General features: G+C 43.2%; 1 protein-coding gene across 1 annotated transcript in view; it reads right to left on the minus strand.

The window, feature by feature from the left end:
* The window catches only part of tnika (TRAF2 and NCK interacting kinase a), a 158415-nt gene that overhangs the window by 54364 nt on the left and 77060 nt on the right, over window positions 1-26991 (minus strand). The window contains 3 exon segments of the mRNA XM_034195583.1: window positions 543-653; window positions 4458-4583; window positions 7828-7884. Coding sequence (XP_034051474.1) covers window positions 543-653; window positions 4458-4583; window positions 7828-7884 — 294 coding nt within the window.

Raw genomic sequence — 26991 nt, forward strand, 5'->3', positions numbered from 1 at the left:
CTATGTGCCGGATAGAAGATAGGGCCCTGCATACTGTATATCTCAAAGCATTTTCTATTTGTTTCAGGGCAACAAGGATTTGGGAGAAATGCTCCATGAAACAAATTTAAAATGTTAAAACAGCTCTTTGTGATATTGTCAATTCTTCACTGAGTGTGACATTATCTGATTCAAACAAATAAGGTTTTGTGCCTTTGGTCTGGAAGAGAATGACAAAACATTATATATTACTTTTTTCATTTTACCTCACTTTCATAGTGCCTAAATTGTGTCAGATTGAGCTGTCTCATCTTCTTAACAAAAGGAAGTCAATGTTTTGCTGTGAAAAGTGGTTATGAATCTTCACACCTATGCTGCTATTCTTCACACAACTCCCACAGTCGTATCCACGCAGTCACAAAAAATACGTCACCAAGAATCTCTGTATCCCTCGATTACGGCTACTGACTCATGGTGGACAGATGCAGGATTAAAGTGCAGGTTTTAACAATGACCGTTCTTTTTTACAGACATCTGAGTGTTCTGACTCGATGACGACTTACCCTGAGGATCTCTCTGCAGATGTAAGCGGTCCACTCCTCTTTCAGAGAGCTGCCCTTGGTGTTCTTGATCAGGTCGGTGACTGAGCCAGCACCACAGAACTCCATGACCAGCTGCACACATGCAAAGTGGATCAATGACCAGCAGGGTTACTTGTTTAGAAAAGATAACTTTGATTGTGCATTAGTAAATAGTCAGGTGTTTTTTTTTTGTTGTTGTTGTTTATTTCTTTGCAACTTATATTCCAGTGTGACTTATATACAAAAAAAAAAATGCATTTTTATTTATTATTAATTACTATTATTATTAATTCTACAAAACTATTTACATTGGTCTTTCCCAGGAATCAAAGCAGACAAAAACAAAATAAACTCAAAAACAAAATAAAATAATATCAAGTACACAACAATAATGGACAACAATCCCATATTAAAGAGCTGATAAAGAAAAAGGCCCAAATAATACACTGGAAAATATGATAATACTACTTACTACAAATGCATTCAATAAAAAAGGACATTTTCTTATCGTGAACTGACAATTTAGGGACAAAATGTCCTTGGATACATTGAGTTGAAGTCACTAACTGATGCTTTGCGCAAAAAAGGGTCACCCCTTTGCATCTGGTCTGCTTGAGGTTTCTTCCTCAAATAATCAGAGGGAGTTTTTCCTTATCACTGTCGCCTTTGTTGTGAGTTGGGACTATATAAATGAATATAAAATGAAACTGAAATCCGTTTATGCATGCAATACAGAACTTTGTAAATCTGTGCATCAGTCTTGCATACGTCATCTTAAAAATTAATAAAGAGATGGGTATTGAATATCCCGGCCAAAAGTAATAAATCCAATAAGTCATATGAACTCAACCTGCTGCTGTGTTTACATCCATACATTACAAGCCGTACGCTATCATCACAATCACCAATGTTGTATGCTGGAACAGACTAGCTTTCTTCTTGTAAAACAATAATAATAATAATAATGATAAAAAGAAACAAAAGCTCAAATACTCATTCATGGAAAGCTATTTTTCCCACCAGCTTTTCTTTGATTAAAACAGCCATAACATGCACAACTATAAGGTGTTTCCACAGCAGCACAGAAGCTTGCATATGCCATAGTGCAGGATAAACAAAGCAGTACAGTGTGTGCAGACTAAACCTTTCTGCACATACAGCAACAACAAAACTTCGTTTACTGGGAAACTGAGGACTCTCCAGCAGCCCAAGGAGGAGCCTACAGAATTGGCGACAGGATCCCGTACAAGAAGGCCAGAAACATGCTGACAAAGGAGATCAGAGTAGCAAAGAGGAGCTACTCTGAGAGGCTGAAACAACAATTCTCAGCCAACTATCTTGTGACAGTCTGGAGAGGCCTTCAGCATGCCACAAACTACAGGAGACCATCCCCCCAACCTGTGGAGAACACCCCCCCCAGGGATGGATATTAATAAGATTTTATCAATATCGATACTATTATCGATTCCACTTATCAATCCGATTCCTTATTGATTCCCTTATCGATACCTCCTGTGAATTTTCTGTGTACTACAAATAGGGTTTACAGGTTTTCTATGTCACCAACATTTCATTGAGTCTTAAAGTAAATAAATATGAACTTGGTCACTGGATCTCTGGACATAAATAGAAATAAACAAAATCTGTAGTTTTTGTCCAAAGCATTTCCTTTCAGACATTAAGGCATGAATGTCTCTCCATACATCTGACCTGAACTCAGATGGCTGCTGGAGTCTGCAGCCATACAGTCTTGGGCTGGTGCACGTCAGCGCAGTACATCTCACTTTGGGAGGAAAAAAAACATTTTGATCTATTGCAGTTTATTGTTTGTATTACAACGTTTGGAAAGAGGTGCCATTTGATTTAAACGGCAATTTGCTTTGAAGTTATTAATTCCAACCAGACTCTAGACTCAGTAGAGAGTGGAGCAGCGTTTGGAGCAACGGAACGGAGGACAATTCTTGTTTCTTTCTTGCAACAAGACAGCTAGTGATTTTATTCCGCACAAAAGTGACTCACAATTGAAATATTTTAATGGTTTGAGAGGGGTTAAGAAGTGGAGTTGCCGCTTCTGAAGAGGAGTGAAGCACAGAAATAACAAAGAAGTGGAACGGAGCACTGCTTCATTGGTTCAAAGTTCAAAGCAAAGCCATGCTGCAGAAATGGTCAATTAGAGACCCACTGCAGGACCTGTAATCAACATAAAGAAATGATCATTTTCCCGACAAACACCCTCAAAAACAACGGCCGCTCTGAAGGACCGATAAGGGAAAGCAAAAAGGCTATCGATATCAGTGGATCAAATCATTTCTTAACGATACCCGAAAAGAACTGATTCTCGATACCCAGCCCTTCTTCAAAAAAAAACTTCTCCAAAAATATTTGTCCTGTCAACTTTCTGTTTTCGCAGCATTCATCCTGAATCCACGAAGGAAGTGAAGTTCCTTCCTGTTAAAAGGGAATTTTTCCTTGTGGACATGAGTTTTCTGTTGAGAGAGTGCTGTAGTTGTGCAGAGTAAGTGTACACATGCTTTATATATAAAAGTGGTTAAAAATGAGGTCTTCTGTGATTTGGCACCATGTAAAAAAAATGTTAATAAATATTTAGTAAAAAAGGTAAGTCCCTTTGGCTGCTCCCTTGTTTGCACTCGGGGTCACCCCAGCAAATCCAAGGTGGATCTGCATGTTGAACTGGTACAAGTTTTACGCCGGATGCCCTTCCTGGCGCAATGCCACATTACATGGAGAAATGTGGCAGGGGTGGGATTTGAACCCGGAACCTTCTGAACTGAAACCAAGTGCATTAACCACTTGGCCACCAGTATGAATGTAAATAAACCTGCTGTCAGAGTACAAAATAAATTTCAGCTCTGGTTCCTGTGCACAAGTACAACAAGCATGAATACAGGTTAATGGAAGCAGCTGCCCTACATGAGTTCTGCAATTCTCCCTGACATCAAGGTTTTGCAAAATCTTAGTTTTTCTCAACAACAGGTTCCCTTATCCCTGTGAACTGATGCCGGATAAACGGTTGAAAATGAGTGAGTGCGGTTCCTTTATCAAGACTTGCTTCAAGTAATTTCTTCAGCAGAAAATCAAAGCAGGCAAAACTCAAGTCTGACACAAATCGGGAGAAGGGCTGCCAAGAAAGACACCATTTCAGATCAGCTGAAAATGTGGATTTGAACCACGGTGCCATGTCTGTCTGACATATGAGCTGCCCCCTCAGCTCTCAGCATCATATCTTTGGTGATTAGTGGTCAAATCTCAGCTAGTCAGTTCTGGCTGCACATCAAACTGCCCTTATCATCACTCTGGATTACAGGGAAGAAAGAAATGGGAACGCAACAGTCAAACATTGACACTGTTGAAAACACGGCACCAAATGTAGCCGCACATAAACACCCTCCCGTGCACCCGCGCATGCAAACACACATCACTGCTGTTGAGTCAGGTGGAATTATGCATGGAGTGGGTCCAGCTGTTGTGTATATAGAACGCATGCATGCATGTGTCGCCCCATTGTTGTATGATGAATGTTACAGGATCAGAGGAAGGAGCAGTCCCTTAGATCCTGTGAACACAAGATTTATTGCTGCAGCCAGCCAACCACGCACTCATTCATATCCCTTATATCCTTCCAGCACCAATAAAGTACATATACTGTTATGCATGTGCATGCAAACCTACAATGGCTGCGTGCATAAGCAGACTGCACACGTAGTTGTCTTCTCTTACTTTTAACCTAACAGTGAAAAATAGTCAACCTCTTCTTTCTGCTCTGCATTGCTCTTGGAGACAAACACATCTGCAGCCAATCATACAAAGATACACACATACACACCCCCACAAAAAACAAACAAAGAAACAAACAAACAAAAAAAAGGTGCCTCTTACCCAAAGCTGGTCATCTATGCCGGGAGGGTTTTTCTTGATGAAAGCGCCGTAGTAGGTGGCGATGTTTCGATGGTGGCTGTATTTCTTCAACATGTTAATTTCTGCTTTAATCTCCTCTTCCTCCTCCTGAGAGCAGATAACAGACAAATCAGCAGGTAGTTCAGGGGGGGGGTGGGGGGGAGGGCATGACCACCATCCGTGACCTGCTAATCGCCTTCATGGGATGCCAACAGAGCAAGAGGACTGGAGGTGTTGATGGATTTTTATTTCATTTAAAGTGTGAAAACTGATGCTGCAGAGCACACAGCTGGGTTCTAAATTATGCACAACAACATTACTTTTTAATTACTTTTTTGCTTTAGAGGGTTACTGCCACAAACCCAAAAGCAGTTGTTAGACTGGAGTTGTTAGTAAAAAAAAACATAATTTCTGATTCACTAACATGAGAAAATTGTGCCTTGATTACTTCCCTTTCAAGTTTAACACCAAGAGAAAAAATAAATAAATAAACACATGGTACATTATACCAAGTGTTTATAGTAATGACTCACTGAAGCAGCGATGTGTGTCTTTGGTTATTGCATGACATGCTTTAAAAATTATATACAGGCTAGAATATGCCACCTGTCTGCCATTATGCCATAACTTAGGAACCGCTGGTGGTACGGTCTTATTTTTGGTTTCAAAATAAACACAGGACACACATTTCTACAGCCTGTAGTTCTTCCCAGGCTTACTCAATCTCAAAATCCAAGGACTCTGACACATGAATGTCAGTGCTGAGATAAGTGAATGCCGACACTTCGACACTTTCACCACATACAGATAGTTTTCTGAGCCCAGAAAGTCAGTGAAAGCATGGATCTTCTTTCCATTTTATTCTTGCAGATATCCTTCTATCACAAATCATTCCTACCACCTTTCTCTGCCAATTTCACCCTCCACTCTCTTCTTCACCTCTCTACCATGCCCTCCATTACTTTGGATATTTGACTGAAAAGTAATTAAACTCATCTACCTTAACTGAACTATTCCACCGGGCTCTCTTTTATTCACACACATGTACTCAGTGTTGCTCCAACTGATTTTCATCCCCCTTCTCTCCAGAGCGTATCTCCACACCTCCAGCCTAGATTCAACCTGTCCTTTACTCTCTACAAATCACCATGTCACCTGCAAACATCATAGTCTTTGGAGACTCCTGTCTGATCTCGTCTGTAAACCTATTCATCATCACTGCAAACAAGAAAGTGTTTATCTTTCATATAATCATACCTCCACCTTGAATGGACGTCATTCCTACTGTGCATCTCACCACTGTCACACTGTCCTTGCTGTCCTTGTACAGTGCATGTAGAAAGTATTCACAGCCCTTTACTTTTCCACATTTTGTTATGTTACAGCCTTATTGCAAAATGGATGAAATTAATTTTTTCCTCAAAATTCTACACACAATACCCCATAATGATGTGAAAAAAGTTTGTTTTGTTTTTTTAGATTTTTGCAAATGTATACAACCCCTGGCAAAAATTATGGAATCACCGGCCTCGTAGGATGTTCATTCAGTTGTTTAATTTTGTAGGAAAAAAAAGCAGATCACAGACATGACACAAAACTAAAGTCATTTCAAATGGCAACTTTCTGGCTTTAAGAAACTATAAGAAATCAGGAAAGAAAATTGTGGCAGTCAGTAACGGTTACTTTTTTAGACCAAGCAGAGGGAAAAAAATATGGAATCACTCAATTCTGAGGAAAAAATTATGGCATCATGAAAAACAAAAGAACGCTCCAACACATCACTAGTATTTTGTTGCACCACCTCTGGCTTTTATAACAGCTTGCAGTCTCTGAGGCATGGACTTAATGAGTGACAAACAGTACTCTTCATCAATCTGGCTCCAACTTTCTCTGATTGCTGTTGCCAGATCAGCTTTGCAGGTTGGAGCCTTGTCATGGACCATTTTCTTCAACTTCCACCAAAGATTTTCAATTGGATTAAGATCCGGACTATTTGCAGGCCATGACATTGACCCTAAATATAGGGTATATAATGACATGACATAATGACATATAATGACATATAATGACCCACAGTTGACAGTGCATGTCAGAGCACAAACAAAGCATGAAGTGAAAGGAATTGTCTGTAGACCTCTGAGACAGGATTCTCTTGAGGCACAAATCTTGGGAAAGGTACATAAACATTTGTGCTTTTTTGAAGGTCCCAATGTGCACAGTGACCTCCATCATCCATAAATGGAAGACGTTCGGATCCACCAGGACTCTTCCTAGAACTGGTCACCAGTCTAAACTGAGCAATCAGGAGAAAAGGGCCTTAGTCAGGGGGTGACCAAGAACCCGATGGTCACTCTGTCAAAGCTCCAGCATTCCTCTGTGGAGAGAGGAGAACCTTCCAGAAGGACAACCATCTCTGCAGCAATCCAGCAATCAGGCCTGTATGGTAGAGTGGCCAGACAGAAGCCACTCCTTAGTAAAAGGCACATTGCAGCCCGTCTGGAGTTTACCAAAAGGCACCTGACGGACTTTCAGACCATGAGAAACAAAATTGTCTGGTCTGATGAGACAAAGCTTGAACTCTTTGGCATGAATGCCACACATCATGTTTGGAAGAAACCAGGCACCATCCCTACAGTGAAGCATGATGGTGGCAGCACTATGCTATGGGAATGTTTTTCTTTAAATCCACAATCATACAACATAGCCCCTTCTGTCTTTATCTATACTTCCCCATCTGCACTCTCAGAACAAACACTGCATTTGTAGTGCTCTTTCTTGGCATGAAACCATATTGCTGCTCACAGATCAAACAGCTTTCATTTTGTTTTTGAAGTTGTTAATTAACTGTCACTATTTTTTGTCCTTGGGACATTCATTCATGTCTATATGGCTTCCGGAATGTGTCCACTCCATTAATCATTCATTCACATGCCTGCTGCTCATTCACTTGTTTCTTTGTTGCTTCGTTCATCTGGCCCTCCATTGTTCTGCTGGCAGCTGAGTGCTGACCGGGAGGCGTAGAGTGTTAGGATCTCTAAATATAGCTGAGATTCCCCCCTGCTTTGCGGATACGCCTGAGACCACACTGCTCATCCAAATACCTCCAGCTAATATTACCATGGCGATATACCTGTCCTCATTTCTTCTGTCACATCTCGCACACACCAGTAGTGACTCATCATTCATAATTAGATGATACAGATGATGGTGGTGGTATAATCATTTGGAGATTAATTTCTCTCTGTGTGTGTGTGTGTGTGTGTGTGTGTGTGTGTGTGTGTGTGTGTGTGTGTGTGTGTGTGTGTGTGTGTGTGTGTGTGTGTGTGTGTGTGTGTGTGTGTGTGTGTCGTACCCCGGTGACATCCATGAGCTTGATGGCTGCCAGCTGCCCCGTCTTAACATGGCGACCCTGGTGAGAGGAGGAGGGAAAGAGAGAGGAGACAAAAAACAGAGCAAAGGTTCAAAAAAAGAGAAAACAGCCCATTTTACTTTTTTTACTCCTTCTATTATAATACTCTTCATCAGTTTTGTCATTTTACCTTATAAACTAATTTATTATCCCCATTCCAGTTTCTGGACTGAAAGCTATGACTAATTTAAAGACACCTACATTTCTTAAAACCAGACAACAACCAAATCTGAGTTTTTGATGTTTTCTGGTGCAACCTAAAGCCTCACTGGCTGCAAAATCACTATTTTGATTAATGATGATGTCAAGTCCGTTTATTGCCTTCACCCAAGAGGTTATGTTTTTGCACAACTGTGCAAATGGTGACTAGCAGCTGTATTAAGAAGAACCTTGTTAATATGGAACATGATCCAAGCTCATCTTAGTTCTTGTTATTTATTTTATTTAGAATAACCTGTAGCAGCAGATATTTCTGCCCACCAGATGGATAATTACACCTGCACGCTATTGGGGTGTGTGTAGGGAATTTTTTTTTCTTTTTTTGGGGGGGGGGGGGGGGGGGTGGCACTGTATGTCCATCCAACTGTTTGATCTGATTTTGATCAAATTCAGTGGAATGTTTGAGGGTCAGCCAAGGCCCAAAATCAGAATCCTGACCCAGTGCTTACCAATAGAGGATAGTTAGAACAGCTGTCCTGAGGAATTACTGAAAGACACTGGTCACATGACCTTTGATCTTGGGTGACCTTGAAAAGCCAAAGTCAAGGCCATAGCTTTCACTCAAACAGTATGCAACCATAGAGATGAAAAAATATGAGCACCAGCATAATCATTCATTCACTGAACCAGTGAGTAAGGAGTAGCTCAGGCATCTTCTTTAATGGATTGAATGTAGTTACACAAACAAACAACAAAAATTTGCAAGGTGGAAGAGAGCTTGCCACACATTTGATGAAATATTATTGGTATTTAGTTATTATTATTTACTTATTTATTTATTTATTCTCTGGAACTCCTTATGTAGTATTAACAAAACACACGGCAACTGAAAGGTTAAGCGATCATTGCGGCATTCACTTTCAATGCAAAAACAAAAATCAAAACATGGTAATGAAAATAACTTCCCTAACTTTCCTTGCTAAAGCTTATAGTTAGGGCTGGATCAGGTGACCCTGAACCATCCCTTAGTTATGCTGCTATAGACGTAGACTGCTGGGGGGTTCCCATGATGCACTGTTTCTTTCTCTTTTTGCTCTGTATGCACCACTCTGCATTTAATCATTAGTGATTGATCTCTGCTCCCCTCCACAGCATGTCTTTTTCCTGGTTCTCTCCCTCAGCCCCAACCAGTCCCAGCAGAAGACTGCCCCTCCCTGAGCCTGGTTCTGCTGGAGGTTTCTTCCTGTTAAAAGGGAGTTTTTCCTTCCCACTGTAGCCAAGTGCTTGCTCATAGGGGGTCGTTTTGACCGTTGGGGTTTTACATAATTATTGTATGGCCTTGCCTTATAATATAAAGCGCCTTGGGGCAACTGTTTGTTGTGATTTGGCGCTATATAAAAAAATTGATTGAATTGAATTGAATTAAGGACCTCTTCATAGATAGTTCAAAGTTTGGACGAAGTGCACACTTAATGCGCGTGACGCAGGAATTGTGTGCAAACTGTGTAATGTCGTCCCTGCCTCCAATGCCTCATATACCTGTTGCTACAACTATTTGTCCACACAAGAGCCGGAAAGACAAAGTGTGCGCTGTGCAAACCCATCGCACCATCACGCGACAGGTGTTGGTCAAATACCAGGTGACACACGCAAACACCTAACACCGCTCGCATGGCACTTAGAAAATGTGTGGCCAGTCACACTCTTCACACAACAACAGACTGCAGACAATCACTGTTGTATTGCTGTGAAATTTGTCTAAGTTCCCCACGAGTGTGACTTTGCAAACAGACACACTGACACATGGGTGTGTGGGCGCTCCACTCACGGGAGGCGTGGCTTCTAACAGAAGCAGCTGTGGTGATCTGTCATTCTGGACATTCCAGCTACACAACACCTGTTTGGACAGTCATGGACTAACATCTGTCCACTGTGAGGCACGTGTGTCTGATTGCTATATTTACATGTACATAAATAAAAACATATATCGCCGTGGTGGCGACAAGCTGCAGCAAGCAAGCATGTGCATGGAGTGGACACTGACAGCCCCCCAGGTTGAAATGGACCATCAGATCAGAAAACCAGCTGACGATCTGACCATCACGTCACCCACATGAGCTCTGTTCCAAATGACGCGGTGTCTGTGCTGTGGCGCGCTGTCCACAAGACACGCGTTGGGCAGAACACGCGCGCAGCCGACTGGATGCACCTGACCAGTAGATGTGGACATCAGGGCACACTGATTCTCATTCATGTCGTTTCATGACTGTATGTCTGTGACCATGGGTCATCATCAGAGGAACAGACGGATCATATTTGTATTGCTCGCTTGATAAATGCGGTCTTTTTATATGGTGTGGGATTTAAATTTTTTTTTGTAATGTTTCCATGTCCTTCCTGATATGAGGCAGCTTCCCGCAGCTTTCAAAGAACAGCTTCGTAGCTCAGTGGTAAAGTCTCTGACTGGGGATCAGAGGTTTTGAAAGGCACGAGTTCACATCCCGGGTGGTGTGTTTTTTTCTTTTTTTTTTTTTATTATTCCACATAAGCGATGCGATGTGGTCCCACAAGTACCAGCTGTTTTTTTTTGTTTGTTTTTTTTGCACATAAGCGGTGCCATATGCTGCACCTGGTGCTGTTCCTGCTCGACTGACACCAGAGCGTGCATGAACTCTCGCACTGGGTTCGTGCATACCTGCCCGTCAGCGTGATGTTTTGTGCTCGATATTTCATGCACGATGTTTCGTGTGGTAATTTCAAACTGTTTCATGCTGTTTCGCCGTTTTTGTCCAAACACCATCCAAACTTCCTACTATGTGTGAAGGGGTCCTAATGTTGGGGAATTTAAAGAGAAGCCTGCTGGATTCCATTTACAATAACTAACCAAAAATGCAAATACAGCATACCAAAAACTGTAGTAATTCTTTAAACAAAATAGAAGATGAAAATATTGTGGGAATGTGCTTGATGTCCTATCATCTTTTTTCATTTCTATGTTTGCAACCAATATGGATGAAACATGGTGGAAGGATTGTTTGTTCCTCAAGAATTAATTGGTCAGCTTTGGACAGAAATGATGAAATCTCAAGGCCACACAGAAATATATTTTGGTGTCACTGAAACAAAGAATTAATTTTCATGAACTGGCATCAAACATGAAAGGTGTGGGCAGTGCACTTGCTGAGTTGTTCTTCTTATTAGATTTGGATCACTTCTGATAGTTTGTTCAACAGTTGTGAGGCGACGTCCGCTTTCATCCTCTTCTTCATTTTAAATACATTTTTTCATCTTTATCTGTCACTGCAATCAAAGTAAAATTCTACAATCCAGATCTGAATGATCTTGCAGCCAACCTCTTAGGTCTAAATGTACCTAAAAAACCAACCCATAAAACAAGTACTGTAAATATATGTAGGCAATTTAATAATGTGGGAAGTAGTCGCCAGAGATTAAAGAAACTGCCCTGTAACAGGAGAGTCATAGGCTTGAATACCAACCTCATGCCAACATCAACACGTGAGTAAAGAAGGGGAAAGAAAAGCACTTGTCTCACTATGTTTACCACCACTAAGGTGCCCTCAAGTGATGGCCTTAATCCCTTAACTGCCCCCAATGTTCAGCTGACATCTTTGTGTGAGTGAATGGCTGAATGCACTTTGAACATCTACCATAGATGGAAAACTGCTGTAGAAATGCCATTTTTAAATAAAATCTTTATAAATAAGTAAATGTGTGACCACTTTTCACCTTTTTAAAAATACATACTAACAATCTCATGTAGGTCATCATCGCCTGCAATTTCTACCAAAATCACATCAGGTTTATATCATTACCTGTGTTACCAAAGGCACATGAAGGTCAAAGAACTGTAAATATGCATGCAATTGTTCATGTGGTTAATCTGTACACTATATCTGGACAAAACTTGACTAAATTTGATAGACAGTCACCTCATAAATACCTTGGACAAATTCCACATTAGGGGTATTTAGGTATAATTGTGGCCACTAGGGAGCAGACTCTCTAAAAATTTGTGTACATGATATCTTGACAAAGACTTTGTGTATCAAGTTGAAACTTTGTACAACAGGGCACTTCACAAATACCTTGAAGAAGTTTGACATTAGGAGTATTTAGGTAAATTGTGGCCACCAGGGTGCAGACTCTCTAAAACTTTGTGTACATGATATCTTGACAAACACTATGTGTATCAAGTTGAAACTTTGTACAACAGGTCACCTCACAAATACCTTGGACAAGTTCCATATTACGGGTATTTGAGTATAATTGTGGCCACCCGGGTGCAGACTCTGTAAAACTTTGTGTACATGATATCTTGACAAAGACTTTGTGTATCAAGTTGAAACTTTGTACAACAGGTCACCTCACAAATACCTTGGACAAGTTCCACATTAGGGGTATTCGAGTATAATTGTGGCCACCAGGGTGCAGACTCTGTAAAACTTTGTGTACATGATATTTTGACAAAGACTTTGTGTATCAAGTTGAAACTTTGTACAACAGGTCACCTCACAAATACCTTGGACAAGTTCCACATTAGGGGTATTTGAGTATAATTGTGGCCACCAGGGTGCAGACTCTGTAAAACGTTGTGTACATGATATCTTGACAAAGACTTTGTGTATCAAGTTGAAACTTTGTACAACAGGTCACCTCACAAATACCTTGGACAAGTTCCACATTAGGGGTATTCGAGTATAATTGTGGCCACCAGGGTGCAGACTCTGTAAAACTTTGTGTACATGATATTTTGACAAAGACTTTGTGTATCAAGTTGAAACTTTGTACAACAGGTCACCTCACAAATACCTTGGACAAGTTCCACATGAGGGGTATTTGAGTATAATTGTGGCCACCAGGGTGCAGACTCTGTAAAACGTTGTGTACATGATATCTTGACAAAGACTTTGTGTATCACGTTGAAACTTAGTACAACAGGTCACCTCACCTTGGACAAGTTTGTCATACAAGGTTTATTACTTGATAATTAATTGGTTTGTGTAATAAAAGACAAAATCAACACACTTTCATTATTATCACTGGAACAGGAATGCTTCAATAATTCAAATGTGATTTTCTGTTGACATACACATTTAAAAAAACAAACACTCCATTTTATGAAACAGTTCATTACTTTAAAATCACATATTTTATGGAATTAATTATGTATGTATTTGCTATTTTATGACATCCATCTGACAAAATATCAGTGACAGTATTGTCATGTTAATTCCACCAGACAGAGTGGAATTCAACAGGAAAAAATGAGCGCTAATAGAAGAGGAGGGCGACATGCTACAAAGGTCACTGGCAAAAATCAAGGCTGTCACAGTACTGGCATCAGATGGTAGTAGGTCATACGAGCACGCAATGTGTCACTGTGATGTGACCTCGCTGTCTAATCACTGTCACGTTGGAAACTGTGTGTGTGTGTCGTGGTTCTGCACAAAGTTCAGTTGGCGATGTCTGAAATTGCACATGTGAGTTGGAGTAACAAACACACACATCTATGCCTGGAGATGCCAGCCAGTGAAAATCGACTCAAAGTGATGCGGCCAAATGAAGGCCCGAGTGGTTTGTTTGCAACACAGCATCTGTGACTGCAATTAGCTAATGAAGCTAACAGGACTACGGACAGCTTTTACTTCCACCTGTCTGGACTTGACTGAATAGCGTGTTACAGTCTGAACGGAACAGCTTCACATTAATGGTACAAATAAACACATATGCAAAAGCGAGGACGCACACATAGGGAATAAAGCCACAACTGTTTTCCTGGTGGACTCGTTACAAACCAGATGGCACATCGGTCTGGCTCGAAAGAGCCTCCTGGGGGGCTTTAACTGAAGAAGAGTGTTCTGAATCAGTCAAAACAGTGTAAAAAAATGCTACAGAAGGAACAGACGGGTATTAATACAAAAGGCACATAATTGCTACAGGTTGGTGGTGTTACTGCTGTGTAGTTTATTTACAGAGCTGATTTTATAGATATATATCTCTGTAGCCTGTCATGCTGCATTAGTCACTCCCAGCATCTCCATCTGTTTTTATGTGATTATTTGTACCCACACACTCGCTAAGACTCACATTACACAATGAATAGCTTGTGAATATTTCAAGGTTATTCAGCACTTAAGTTCAAAGCAACTTCAGTAACTTGATGCATCAAATCTACCGTTGCAGTACGAAACTATTGACTAGAGTCAAAAAATTACAGATACAGCTTCTTTATTGTGATTGTAAGATAAGATAAGATAAGACTTTATTGATCTCACAGTGGAGAAATTCACGTTACATCAGCTCTTAAGAAAAACACACAAGATGGGTGCGAGTAGAGGAAAATGTGCATCAAACAGCGTGTGCAAGGATAAGCAATAATAATACTTGTAACAATACAATAAAATAAGAAAATGAGGTAGAAATAGAATATATATATATATATATATATATATATATATATATATATATATATATATATATATATATATATATATACGAGGTCTATTAGAAAAGTATCCGACCTTATTTAAAAAAAAAAACAAAAAAACATATAGATTTGAATCACGTGTGCTTGCGTGAGCCAACCTTGTCGGTTGCGTCATTCGCCTGTGAGCAGGCTTTGAGTGAGGAGTGGTCCACCCCCTCTGCGGATTTTCATTGTCAGGGAAATGGCTGAGAGACTGCTGCTTTGCTTGATCAAATTTTTTTTTAGAAACTGTGAGGCACATCCATGTGGACACCATTCGAGAAATTCAGGTGGCTTTTGGTGAAAATTTTATGGGCTTCAAAGACATTAATGGATGTTACTGTCGCTTTAAGGACGGCCCACAGCAGCTGTGGGGCGTGCCGCACTCCAGCTGCCATCGACAGGCTGAACGACCATTTCATTTCTAAACGGATCGCTCTGTGGATCCGTGACCATCGTGTGCACTTTCTCTGGTTATCACAAGAGCTGGACATCACCCATTTTCCTGCAGATTTCACTTTTAAGAAGAGATTTTGTCGTGGAAAGCCGAGCGGATGCTTCGCGCCTCATGATTGATTCGCTGCTGGACCGACACAAAACCACCTTCGTTTTGGTCTCACAGGACGGCTTTGAGATGGCGTTCAGACAGCTGTCTGTGGTTTTTCAGTCGAGTGATTATCCAAGAAATTGTAGATGTGCCTGGACATGCCAGAACATGTTCTGTGACCCTTCATCACGGCGTTGGTTTGCGCGTCGCGGCACCAACTCTCCACAATTTCTCTGATACTTACTGGACTGGTAAGCATTGAAAGCTGAGATAGGCATGTCCAAACTTGTCCTCTGACATGCCGAAACGGAGGTGTTCCTTTGTCTCGCTTCCAAAGCGAATCGGTCTTTACGCGCGAAGTGTCCGCGCGGCTTTCCATGACAAAATCTCTTGTTAAAAGTGAAATCTGATGGAAAATGGCTGATGTCCAGCTCTTGTGATAACCAGAGAAAGAGCACACGACGGTCTCTTATCCACAGAGCCATCCGTTTAGAAATGGTCTGGTGGCTTGTGCCGCGTCGTCGCAGCGTTTCCAGGTGCCAGTTTCTAACAGCTTCTGAAAACATTGTGATGGAAAAAAAGTCCTTTTCATTCCGCCATTTCCAGACAATGAAAATCCGACGAGGAGGCGGGACCACTCCTTCCCAAGGCGTGCTCACAGGCGAATGACGTAACCGACAGGCGTGGAAAAACTCACGCATGCGCATGAGGGTTCAAGCTTGTCTGACGTAAAAACATATGAATGAAATCCATATAGTTTTTGAAAAAAATAAAAAGGACCATTACTTTATTGACAGACCTCGTATATATATATACATGTTTATATACACATAAACATGTAACTGGTACAAGGAAAGGTACGGTGCAAGCCTTTCAGTGCAAATAAACCTGAGTAAACCACATGCAGACTTGAAAGGCCTGAGTAAGAAAAGAAAACCATAAAATTTAACAGAATGAAAAAGGTATGACCAGAGAGCAAAATTAAAAAAAGAAAAAAATTCTAAGTACATCGTAGCAAAAAGAGATTACATATAAAAAAGAGAAAAGTATGTACTAAACTGTGGGTATTTCAGTGGCAGTGGATATTGCACATTAACAAATATGACACTCATTTCAAGTGTGGCATGTGACCTAGCTATTTGGTTCCAGTGGCACTCAAAGCTCTAACAGCAGTTGGGTAGAAACTGTTTTTTCAATCTATTTGTACTTGCTTTAATGGCCCTGTACCGTCTGCCTGATGGCAGCAGCTCAAACAGAGTGTGGCCAGGGTGGGGTGAGTCCTTTAGGATAGTGTTGGCTCTCCTGAGATAGTGAGTGCCATGAAGGTCCTCCAGTGTGGGTAGAGGGCAGCCAATGATCTTCCCTGCCATTTTGGTAACCCTCTGGAGCACTTTCCTGTTTGCCACTATGCAACTGGCAAACCACATATAGAGGCAGTATGTGAGGATGGTCTCCATAGTAGAGCGGTAAAAAGACATGATCAATCTCTGGTTATTATTATTTTTACCTATTAGATCCTGTGAAAGTTAGATCACAGGTCACCCATCCATTCATTTTCTTACACTTAACCTGGCATAGATTGGGAGTGTCACTGGCGCCTCTCCCAGCATGCACTGCCGGACAGATGGCCAGACTATCACTGACCAAGGTTAATTATTCAACTCACCTTTTATGGGTGAAAGTGAACTACAATTTGTTTAATTTTGAAGGAAGCAAAACATTTTTGAGTTCTCTTCTGAGTTGTTACAACACCAAAATTTGACTCTGATATGACATTGTACACAGTAAAATCACCAGTGTAAAACTAACACAGAGTGTTAAATTAACACTCCCACTGTACATATGGTCCTTGTCTGTTCACAGTGGGACCATATGTTCATTGTCAGTGTTAATTTAACACTGGTGAGTTTACTGTGTAGCAATACAATGATATAAAGTGAAACATCTTGGAAAAAACTATACAATGTTAAGGCCCAGTCCCATTGGGGAGAGGATTAATTGAATTGAATGAATTAAGTATACAAATTTCGGGCGTTCATTGTCGTCCGCAACAAAACTGGCCAGGAAAACTAATTTCGCAGTATGAATTGCAGATATATTAATAATGTATAGTGAATATATGCCGAATAATCACGGATGTATAACGCATGTATTGAGGAAATGGATCGGACGCATTGTGATTATCACGGACGTATTACGGATGTATTGAGAATGCATTGCGCACGTGTTGCAGAAACAACGGTTGTATTGCACATGCGTGGCATCCACATTGCGGTCATAAAAGAAGCGCACTCGTGTTCGGCATCACTATTCACACCAACACCACAGCCTCTGGAGCAATTGCTGGACTTGGACAAGTTGATTGGTATGTTGTTGGTTGGTGGCAACTATCTCACAGCGCCTTTGGGGATCTATAACTACATCTGTACGTCTCCACAGCTGGACTGGCAATGACTGGCAAGTATGTCAATTTCTGCCACATTTATATAGTACTTTGGGTTTACGTGAAGTGTTTGTTATGCATTCGCAAATTGTCTGCAAATCAGATGCAAAGCAGATGCAAAGCAGACATAAAACAAACGCTTTATCCGTGGCCACTCTGTATGCATTCGCTACAACTTATTTTAGTTCATAATGTGGATGTGATAGGCACGCTATATATACACGTTTTACACACTGTTCCAGTCCGCTGCCAAGCCGCAATACCCCATCAGTTGCGGATAACAGCGGATAACGGTGAATATACAGCGCATAGATTGAGTATGTATTGCGTATGTAAGGTGGACGTCATCTGCAACCAGAATTTTGTGCAGTTCAAAAATCCTGGCAATGAAAAAACGTGCCTCTGCGGATAACTGCGGACATGTGCGGACGTCGGCTGACTCATACAAGCATGTTTCATGGATATTGCGGATGTTTAGCGAATATAAACCAAGTTTGTGTGCAATTCATGCGCAAATCTTCCTAAACGCCAGTGGGACCGGGCCTTTAGATGACCAAAAAAAAAAAAAAAAAAGTGTAAAATGATCTCATCTTGGATAATCCTGGAATCTGCAGTTGTTTTGGGATGGCTCCAACAGATATTTGTGACTTGGGTAATTTATGATTCCGTTTCTCAAATCTGCACTGAGTTCCTTGGATTTCCCCAATCTACTGTGCGATGGTCAATCCCATGAGTGCTGCCAAACAAACCCTTTTCATACTAGCTGCAGTCAAATGTGTTTACAGTGACTGTGTTTACATAGATGACAATAATCCAATTATTGATTATCCTGAATAAAACTGTATTTAGATTACAATGTTATATTAAAGAAAATTCCCATCATGTTCCCATTTACATGGCAGTGGCTTATTCAGAATATGGTATTATTGACATTAAGATCACAATATTACTATCCATGAAACACAGTTATTGACAGCCATCTTCAATTTCAATTCAATTTTCATTTTATTTTCCTTTATATAGCGCCAAATCACCACAGAGTTGCCTCAAGGCGCTTCATACAGGTAAGGTCTAACCTTACCAACCCCCAGAGCAACAGTGGTAAAGAAAAACTCCCTCTGAGGAAGAAACCTCAAGCAGACCAGACTCAAAGGGGTGACCCTCTGCTTCCAATCTTAACCTGACTAAGATCATATTCTGAATAAAACATTTCCACGTAAACAGCATTTTCTAATTATCTTAACCTGAATAAGGTCACTGTCAGAGTAAGTAAGCGATAATCTGAATAAGATGTGGCGTATTCCAATCTTATTCTCATTATTGAGGTGAGCTGTAGCCATGAAAACATCTTAATCAGACTATGATGTCCTAATGGAATTTTGTTAGCATTTTGCAACACATAAGTCACAGAGGACATAATGTGGATCTGAGTCATTAATCAGACTACATTCTGTAACATGTAAACAGGAATATGATTGGAATACTCTTTAAATAACTCATGTAAACACCATAATCTAAATATGGTCTTACTTAGAATAAGGTTGACAATCACATTGTTGCTGTCCATGTAAACATAGACCATGATCAGAATTTTAAGAGATCTTGAAAAGTTAACAGACATTTAGGAACTTTCAGCACCAGTCAATTAATAATCCAAGTCACTGCATACATAATACTCTTCATGTTGATTTCAGAAAACCCAAAACAAATACGGAAGGAATTACTCATCAATTTCTCAACAAATTGCTCATCGAAACTAAAAACATGAAATGTGATGATTTATTACTCTTGGAAAACATCATAATACACTGTGTCATAATCTCGGACTGCAGCAGTACTGGAGTGTGGAGCGCTCTGATCAAGCGCACACACACAGGGCAGATTCTGTGAGAGTAAAAAAAGCTGGAAAGATTGAGCAGGGATTTCTCATTCGGATCAAAATGCCCCAATTCCACAAGCACAATGACAGGCTTTGTTGAAGACCTACAAAGGAATTACAGCCACTTATTTCCAGAAAATCTGAGCAAGTGCACACACATACACATACACAAAATGATCATTTCTACTATTCTCACTGACAGAAGTACCCTTGGAAGCTCCCACACACATGCACAGAAACACGAGGAAGGACGGAGACAGAATGAAGAGATTGAGGGAGTTAGCAAGTGAGTCAGAAAGTGGGAGCGAGAATGTGTCAAATAGATATTGGACATGGATATCAGCATTGAATAAAGATTCATTACCATCTGACAGCCTTCCTCCCTCTCTCTGTATCACCTCCCCTCTTGGAGGAGTAATGCAATTTTTGCTTATTAAATGGCTGAATGTGAAAGGAGCAACAGAAATGCACGAGTGCTGCCAGATCATCTTAATCTCTCGCTCCTAGGGATGGCGACCGTATTGTAATGTAATATTGTATCTAAAGTAGGACTTCTTACTCTTCCGGCATGATTCTACATAAAGTCATACTTTTGCCAAATACTAACAAAAGGGATTTCAATCCAAATCTGGACCAGTCTGAAGATATGTCCATTAGTTTTTCTGTTTTTCATAAAATAAGTCCCTTTTGCTTCTCCGTTGTTTCACTCGGGGTCTGACCAAAAATCATAGTCAAAGTGAAAAAGGTAAAATGACAAGTAATAAATGAAAGGTAAAGCATATGGATTCATGGCACACCTTTGAAAGCACATAGTACCCAACTCCACTTTGCTATTTACAGGGCAAGTAATCTGTGTGCAAAGTAGGCAGAGGGTGCGAAGGTGCTGTATTTTGTTGTGTGGGCCGCTGAAGAGGAGGTACTGCTGGCCCACCACCACCAGAGGGCGCCCTGCTTGGAGTGCGGGCTCCAAGCACGAGAGGGCGCCAGACCCAGAAGAAGTGACAGCTGTCACTCATCCTCTGCACCAGCTGTCACTCGTTCATCATCACCACCATAAAAGCCGGACTGCAACTCCACCTCCCCGCCGAGAAATCGACTACCATTACCAAGGTAATTTCTCTGCTGAATTTAAACTGTGACTTTCGTCTGATCTGTTTGCAGCCGTTGTCCTGTGGTGCCCTTTCAGCTGGGTTGGCGGTCAGTGAGAGAAGCGACGTCTTCGCCTCTCACTCCATCCAGATAAGTGGTTACAGGAGCTGCTAATGTGTTCCTAGTTTGGAGGTGGAGGTGCTCCCTCCCCACTGTGTTTGGACTGAGAATTACTGAGTGTGCGGACTCACACTCACTCATCATATTTCTGCTTTCTGCCAGCAGTACCAGGGTCGACAGCCGAAGACAGAGGCCACCTGGGGACTCGGGACTTGGCGGCTCCGGTGTTCTTCAGACCGTTGGTGGTGGAGGCCGTGTGGGACGCGGCTTCTCTCTCGTCGGGGGTCTTCTATCTTCGAGCCTGCCCACACGTCACCTGGTGTTAAATTGACTGTGCAAATTACTGTACGTTTCGTTGTGTATTATCACAACATTAAATTGTTACCTTTTTGGCTTATTCATTGTCCGTTCATTTGCGCCCCCTGTTGTGGGTCCGTGCTACAACACCTTCCCAACAGGATTTCTCGGCCATCGTCATGAATCCCGAGGGGCGTCAACCCGAGCTTGAACGGCCAATGGAAGAGCCAGGAGCGGAGGTGTCAGCGGGAGGCGTGTTGAGTGAGCTGCAGCAGATCTTAACCGCCTTCACGGCTCGGTTAGATTTAGTGACCGAGCAGAATGTCCTCCTTAACCGGAGGGTGGAGGCTCTCACCGCCAGGGTGGAAGCGCGCGATCAGGGCGCTGCTGCAGCCACTCCTCTGGCTGGTCCTGGGCCTGTATCAGACGTTCCACTGGTCGTTCAACGAACCCCCCCACCGTCCCCTGAAGCATACATAAGCCCTCCGGAACCGTACGGGGGCTGTGTCGAGACGTGCGCAGACTTCCTCATGCAGTGTTCACTCGTCTTTTCACAGCGTCCTGTCATGTACGCATCAGACGCTAGCCGGGTGGCTTATGTTATTAATCTGCTTCGAGGAGAGGCACGCGCCTGGGCTACGGCGCTTTGGGAGCAGAATTCACGGCTCCTAACGTCTTATACTGGGTTTGTACGGGAGTTCAAACAAGTGTTTGATCATCCCAACAGAGGCGAGACCGCTTCGAACGTGCTGCTGTCGATAAGACAGGGGCGCCGTAGCGCAGCCGAGTATGCAGTCGACTTCCACATCGCGGCAGCGAGGTCCGGCTGGAATAACGTTGCGCTCCGCGCCGCCTTTGTAAATGGACTGTCCCCGGTCCTTAAGGAGCACCTACTGGCTAAGGAGGAACCGTGGGATTTTGATGGGCTTGTCGATTTAGTTATACGCTTAGACAACTGTTTAAACGAGCATCGTCGGGAGCAGGCCGGGGGTCGTGACCGGGCACGAGCCATCCCTCCCCCTTCCGGTTCCGACAAGGTGACGTCGTCCCCACGCTTCACTGCCAGAGAGCTCCGTGTGGCTACAGCTCCCCCTGCTGAGGAGGCTATGGACACGAGCAGGGCCAAAGTAAAAACAAATGTCAGACAAAGGAGGCTGGCCCGCGGGGAGTGTTTTGTCTGCGGCTCTTGCGAGCACATGCAGAAGGACTGCCCTAAACGGTCAAACTACAACGCCCGTCCTTAGAAACTGGGCTAAGGGTGGGCCATAACACACACGCGGGAAAACCCCGCAAATCTGCACGAATCCCAGTAACAATCCTTTGTGGGGATTTAACCCTTCACGCCCCAGAACTGATAGACACGGGGTCTGAAGGGAATCTGCTGGACAGCAGATGGGTAAAGGAAGTAGGGCTCCCTCTGGTGGCTCTGCCGGCACCATTGCAGGTGCGAGCACTAGATGGCACCCTGCTTCCATTAATCACACATCAGACACAACCAGTGACTTTGGTTGTGTCTGGGAATCACAGGGAGGAGATAGTGTTCCATGTAACACCATCTACCTCACGAGTGATTTTGGGCTTTCCATGGATGGTGAAGCACAATCCCCGGATAGATTGGCCGTCCGGGGTTGTGACGCAGTGGAGCGAAACCTGCCACCGGGAGTGTTTAGGATCCTCGGTTCCTCCCGGCACTACGGCTAATGAGGAGGTCAAAGTTCCCCCCAATCTATCGGCGGTGCCAAAGGAGTACCATGATCTTGCTGACGTTTTCAGCAAAGATCTGGCGCTCACTCTTCCCCCGCACCGACCGTATGATTGTGCCATCGATTTGGTCCCGGGCGCTGAGTACCCGTCCAGTAGGTTGTACAACCTCTCACGTCCGGAACGCGAATCAATGGAGACCTACATCCGGGACTCCTTAGCTGCCGGGCTGATCCGGAACTCCCCGATGGGTGCTGGTTTCTTTTTTGTGGGTAAAAAAGACGGCGGACTCCGTCCATGCATTTATTACAGAGGGCTGAACGAGATCACGGTTCGCAACCGATACCCGTTACCTCTGTTGGATTCAGTGTTCACGCCCCTGCATGGAGCCCAAATTTTCACTAAATTGAATCTTAGAAACGCGTACCACCTGGTTCGGATCCGGAAGGGAGACGAATGGAAGACGGCATTCAACACCCCTTAGGTCATTTTGAGTACCTGGTCATGCCGTTCGGCCTCACCAACGCCCCCGCGACGTTCCAAGCTTTGGTAAATGACGTCTTGCGGGACTTCCTGCATCGGTTCGTCTTCGTATATCTGGACGATATACTCATCTTTTCCCCGGACCCTGAGACCCATGTCCAGCATGTACGTCAGGTCCTACAGCGGTTGTTGGAGAACCGGCTGTTTGTGAAGGGCGAGAAGTGCGAGTTCCACCGCACTTCTTTGTCCTTCCTGGGGTTCATCATCTCCTCCAACTCCGTCGCCCCTGATCCGGCTAAGGTTGCGGCGGTGAGAGATTGGCCCCAACCAACAAGCCGCAGGAAACTACAGCAGTTCCTAGGCTTTGCAAATTTCTACAGGAGGTTCATTAAAGGTTACAGTCAGGTAGTTAGCCCCCTGACTGCCCTGACCTCCACCAAGGTCCCCTTCGCCTGGTCAGATCGGTGCGAAGCCGCGTTCCAGGAGTTGAAACGCCGGTTCTCGACTGCACCAGTTCTGGTGCAGCCTGATCCTGATCGCCAGTACATAGTAGAAGTGGACGCCTCTGACTCAGGGATAGGAGCCGTGCTGTCCCAGAGCGTGGAGGCTGATAAGGTTCTCCATCCTTGTGCCTTTTATTCCCGCAGGTTGACCCCAGCTGAACGGAACTATGACGTCGGCAATCGGGAGCTCCTCGCGGTGAAGGAGGCTCTTGAAGAGTGGAGACACCTGCTGGAGGGGGCATCGTGGACAGTCCGCAGGCTCCTGGACGTCTGTCGTAAGGGCCGGGGTTTCCAATATCTGGTGGACTGGGAGGGGTATAGACCTGAAGAACGCTCCTGGGTGAAGAGGAGCTTCATCCTGGACCCGGCCCTCCTGGCCAAGTTCTACGTAAGACATCCGGACAAGCCTGGTCGGACGCCAGGAGGCGCCCGTTGAGGGGGGGGTCCTGTTGTGTGGGCCGCTGAAGAGGAGGTACTGCTGGCCCACCACCACCAGAGGGCGCCCTGCTTGGAGTGCGGGCTCCAAGCACGAGAGGGCGCCAGACCCAGAAGAAGTGACAGCTGTCACTCATCCTCTGCACCAGCTGTCACTCGTTCATCATCACCACCATAAAAGCCGGACTGCAACTCCACCTCCCCGCCGAGAAATTGACTACCATTACCAAGGTAATTTCTCTGCTGAATTTAAACTGTGACTTTCGTCTGATCTGTTTGCAGCCATTGTCCTGTGGTGCCCTTTCAGCTGGGTTGGCGGTCAGTGAGAGAAGCGATGTCTTCGCCTCTCACTCCATCCAGATAAGTGGTTACAGGAGCTGCTAATGTGTTCCTAGTTTGGAGGTGGAGGTGCTCCCTCCCCACTGTGTTTGGACTGAGAATTACTAAGTGTGCGGACTCACACTCACTCATCATATTTCTGCTTTCTTCCAGCAGTACCAGGGTCGACAGCCGAAGACAGAGGCCACCTGGGGACTCGGGACTTGGCGGCTCCGGTGTTCTTCAGACCGTTGGTGGTGGAGGCCGTATGGGACGCGGCTTCTCTCTCGTCGGGGGTCTTCTATCTTCGAGCCTGCCCACACGTCACCTAGTGTTAAATTGACTGTGCAAATTACTGTACGTTTCGTTGTGTATTATCACAACATTAAATTGTTACCTTTTTGGCTTATTCATTGTCCGTTCATTTGCGCCCCCTGTTGTGGGTCCGTGCTACGACACCTTCCCAACATATTTACTCTTTTAATTAGTCAGGAGTGTGTTTTGGGTGAAAAGTAAAAAAAAAAAAAAAAAAAAAATGCTATTTTGTTATTGTGTGTGCCTTTGCTTCACCTCTTGGTTATTTTCCACAGGTGTGGAGTTGGACTGATTTTCTGCCTGTATGGTTGCCAACCAGGACTTGGGGAGGTTCCGTGATATTGTGGATGTGGAATTGCACAAAGCAAGTGCACACTCCCAGATTTGATTTGAGTTTGTCACCCTGTATTCCCATTAAGAGCCAAAGTGCCCTGGAACCTGGTGCCCTGCTATTTTGACAGCGCACTCAAGTAAAAGGTTTTCTGCAGCTGAGCAGAGAGCAGCCACCAAAGCTCCCTGAGGTGAAGCAGTAAGTCGAAGTTTTTTATTTGCTTACTTTTATTTCATTTAATTGTTTGCAATTCAGTGTTGTGTTGCTGTCGGCCTGACTTTAGACGAGGAATTTAGTGGCCAATGGCACATTCGCTTTCTAGTGCCTCATGATACCAAAGCAAGCGCACCTCACCACATCTAAATTTTAGTTCATGGGCACACAAATGAGTGCAAGTACAGTCTCTATTTAAAGTGTAGCTGGCCGTGAAAGTGATAACTGCCTTGGTTGCAAACTCACAATGACACTTGTGGTGTAAAACTGAGGGCAAAGTGCATTGGTAGGATGCTGGCCCATTACCTGCCACCAGAAGAGCTTCAAAGCAGCTTGACATTGATTCTACAAATCTCTGGAGCTCTACTGGTGGGATGTCACACATTATTCTGAAAGATATTTCCTCATGTGGTGTTTTGATGATAGTGGCAGAGAAAGTTGACAAAAACATCAGTCAAAATTCTCCAGGTCCAGTGTCTGTGCTTTCAAACTGTCATCAAAATGTTCATTTATAGTGTGTTTAGTGTATTATTTGGGACAGACAATCTTGTTATGTAAAGTGTAAGAAAAACATGTCAAGTAGCACTTTAACATTTTCTTTTAATTTGGCAATTAGGTTTTGAATTAGTTTGCTAAAACGAACAGATAAACGCACAACTAGAAACACAAAATCATTTCTTTGACTGTGTGAACACACACATGGAGTTACTCCAACATTTTTGGTGTTTCATTGATGAATATGGTTTAAGAAACTGCACTTTTGAAACATTGCAGTCTAAGTTGCTTTTTGCCGTGACAAGCCTGCCTGAATGACGGGATGAGTATAGGCTAAAAAAAATAAAAATAAATTAAAAATTCATGAAATGAATACTCCATGAGTGTCACGGCACTGAAAACAAAGTCTGTGTCAGAAACGTTTAGGACAGACATTACTCTGGATTCGTCATATCTGTCCAAAACTCAATCTGCCTAATCAGGTCATGGCTACTGATACGGTGGGTCACATTTGTCGGAAATATTTTCAAAGAATTTTACACTCGATTTTCCTTCGCAACAATCACGTGAGAACAATCCAGAGAAGTGCTCTGCATTTTTTAGTGGCAAACAGACAATAAAGTGATTAAACGGTGGAAAGCAAACAAGCAGATTTCACTCTCGCTCTCTCATCCGTCTCATTCGGCATCAGGAGCTTTGAGCTCATCTCTTCCTCCAATCGTTGGTTGCCTCGCTGACCTAGATCTGTATTTTCTCCCCCCCCCATCCTCCTGATTCTCTCTGATTATCTAACCCTCTTAACTTCTCACAATCTCCTCGTTAGGCCTTTCGTAATTCCTCTCTCTCTCGATTTCGATGTCTCGCCTCCTTTTGCGCTCCATCCTTTGGATGTTCTCTGCTTTTCTCTCACCTCTTTCTCACAGCTCCTGCCGGCGGCCCGTGAAAAGCAAGTCCCGCATAAACACGGCCAAGCCAAATGCTAGCGCAGACAATGCAGCATTCTGCTTCCAGCATGACAAGGTAACATGACACAAACACAGGATTCATGCAGCCTTTTAGGTTTAACCTTATATTCCTGTGGACCACAATGCACTGAGGCAGGCTGCAGCAAGCACAAGTACACATATGCAGAATAACTCATTATTTTGACGCAGTGTGCAGCAATGAAATCTAGAAATTACCTTCATATAACCAGCCCATCAGTTTTTTTTTACTTCAATCCTGAGCACATCCAGACAGATAGACAGACAGACAGACACAGTAGGAGCTGAGATGGCGCCATGCCAGGTGCA

The sequence above is a fragment of the Thalassophryne amazonica genome, chromosome 19 (genome assembly GCF_902500255.1).
Source record: "Thalassophryne amazonica chromosome 19, fThaAma1.1, whole genome shotgun sequence".
NCBI classification, from domain to species: Eukaryota; Metazoa; Chordata; class Actinopteri; order Batrachoidiformes; family Batrachoididae; genus Thalassophryne; species Thalassophryne amazonica.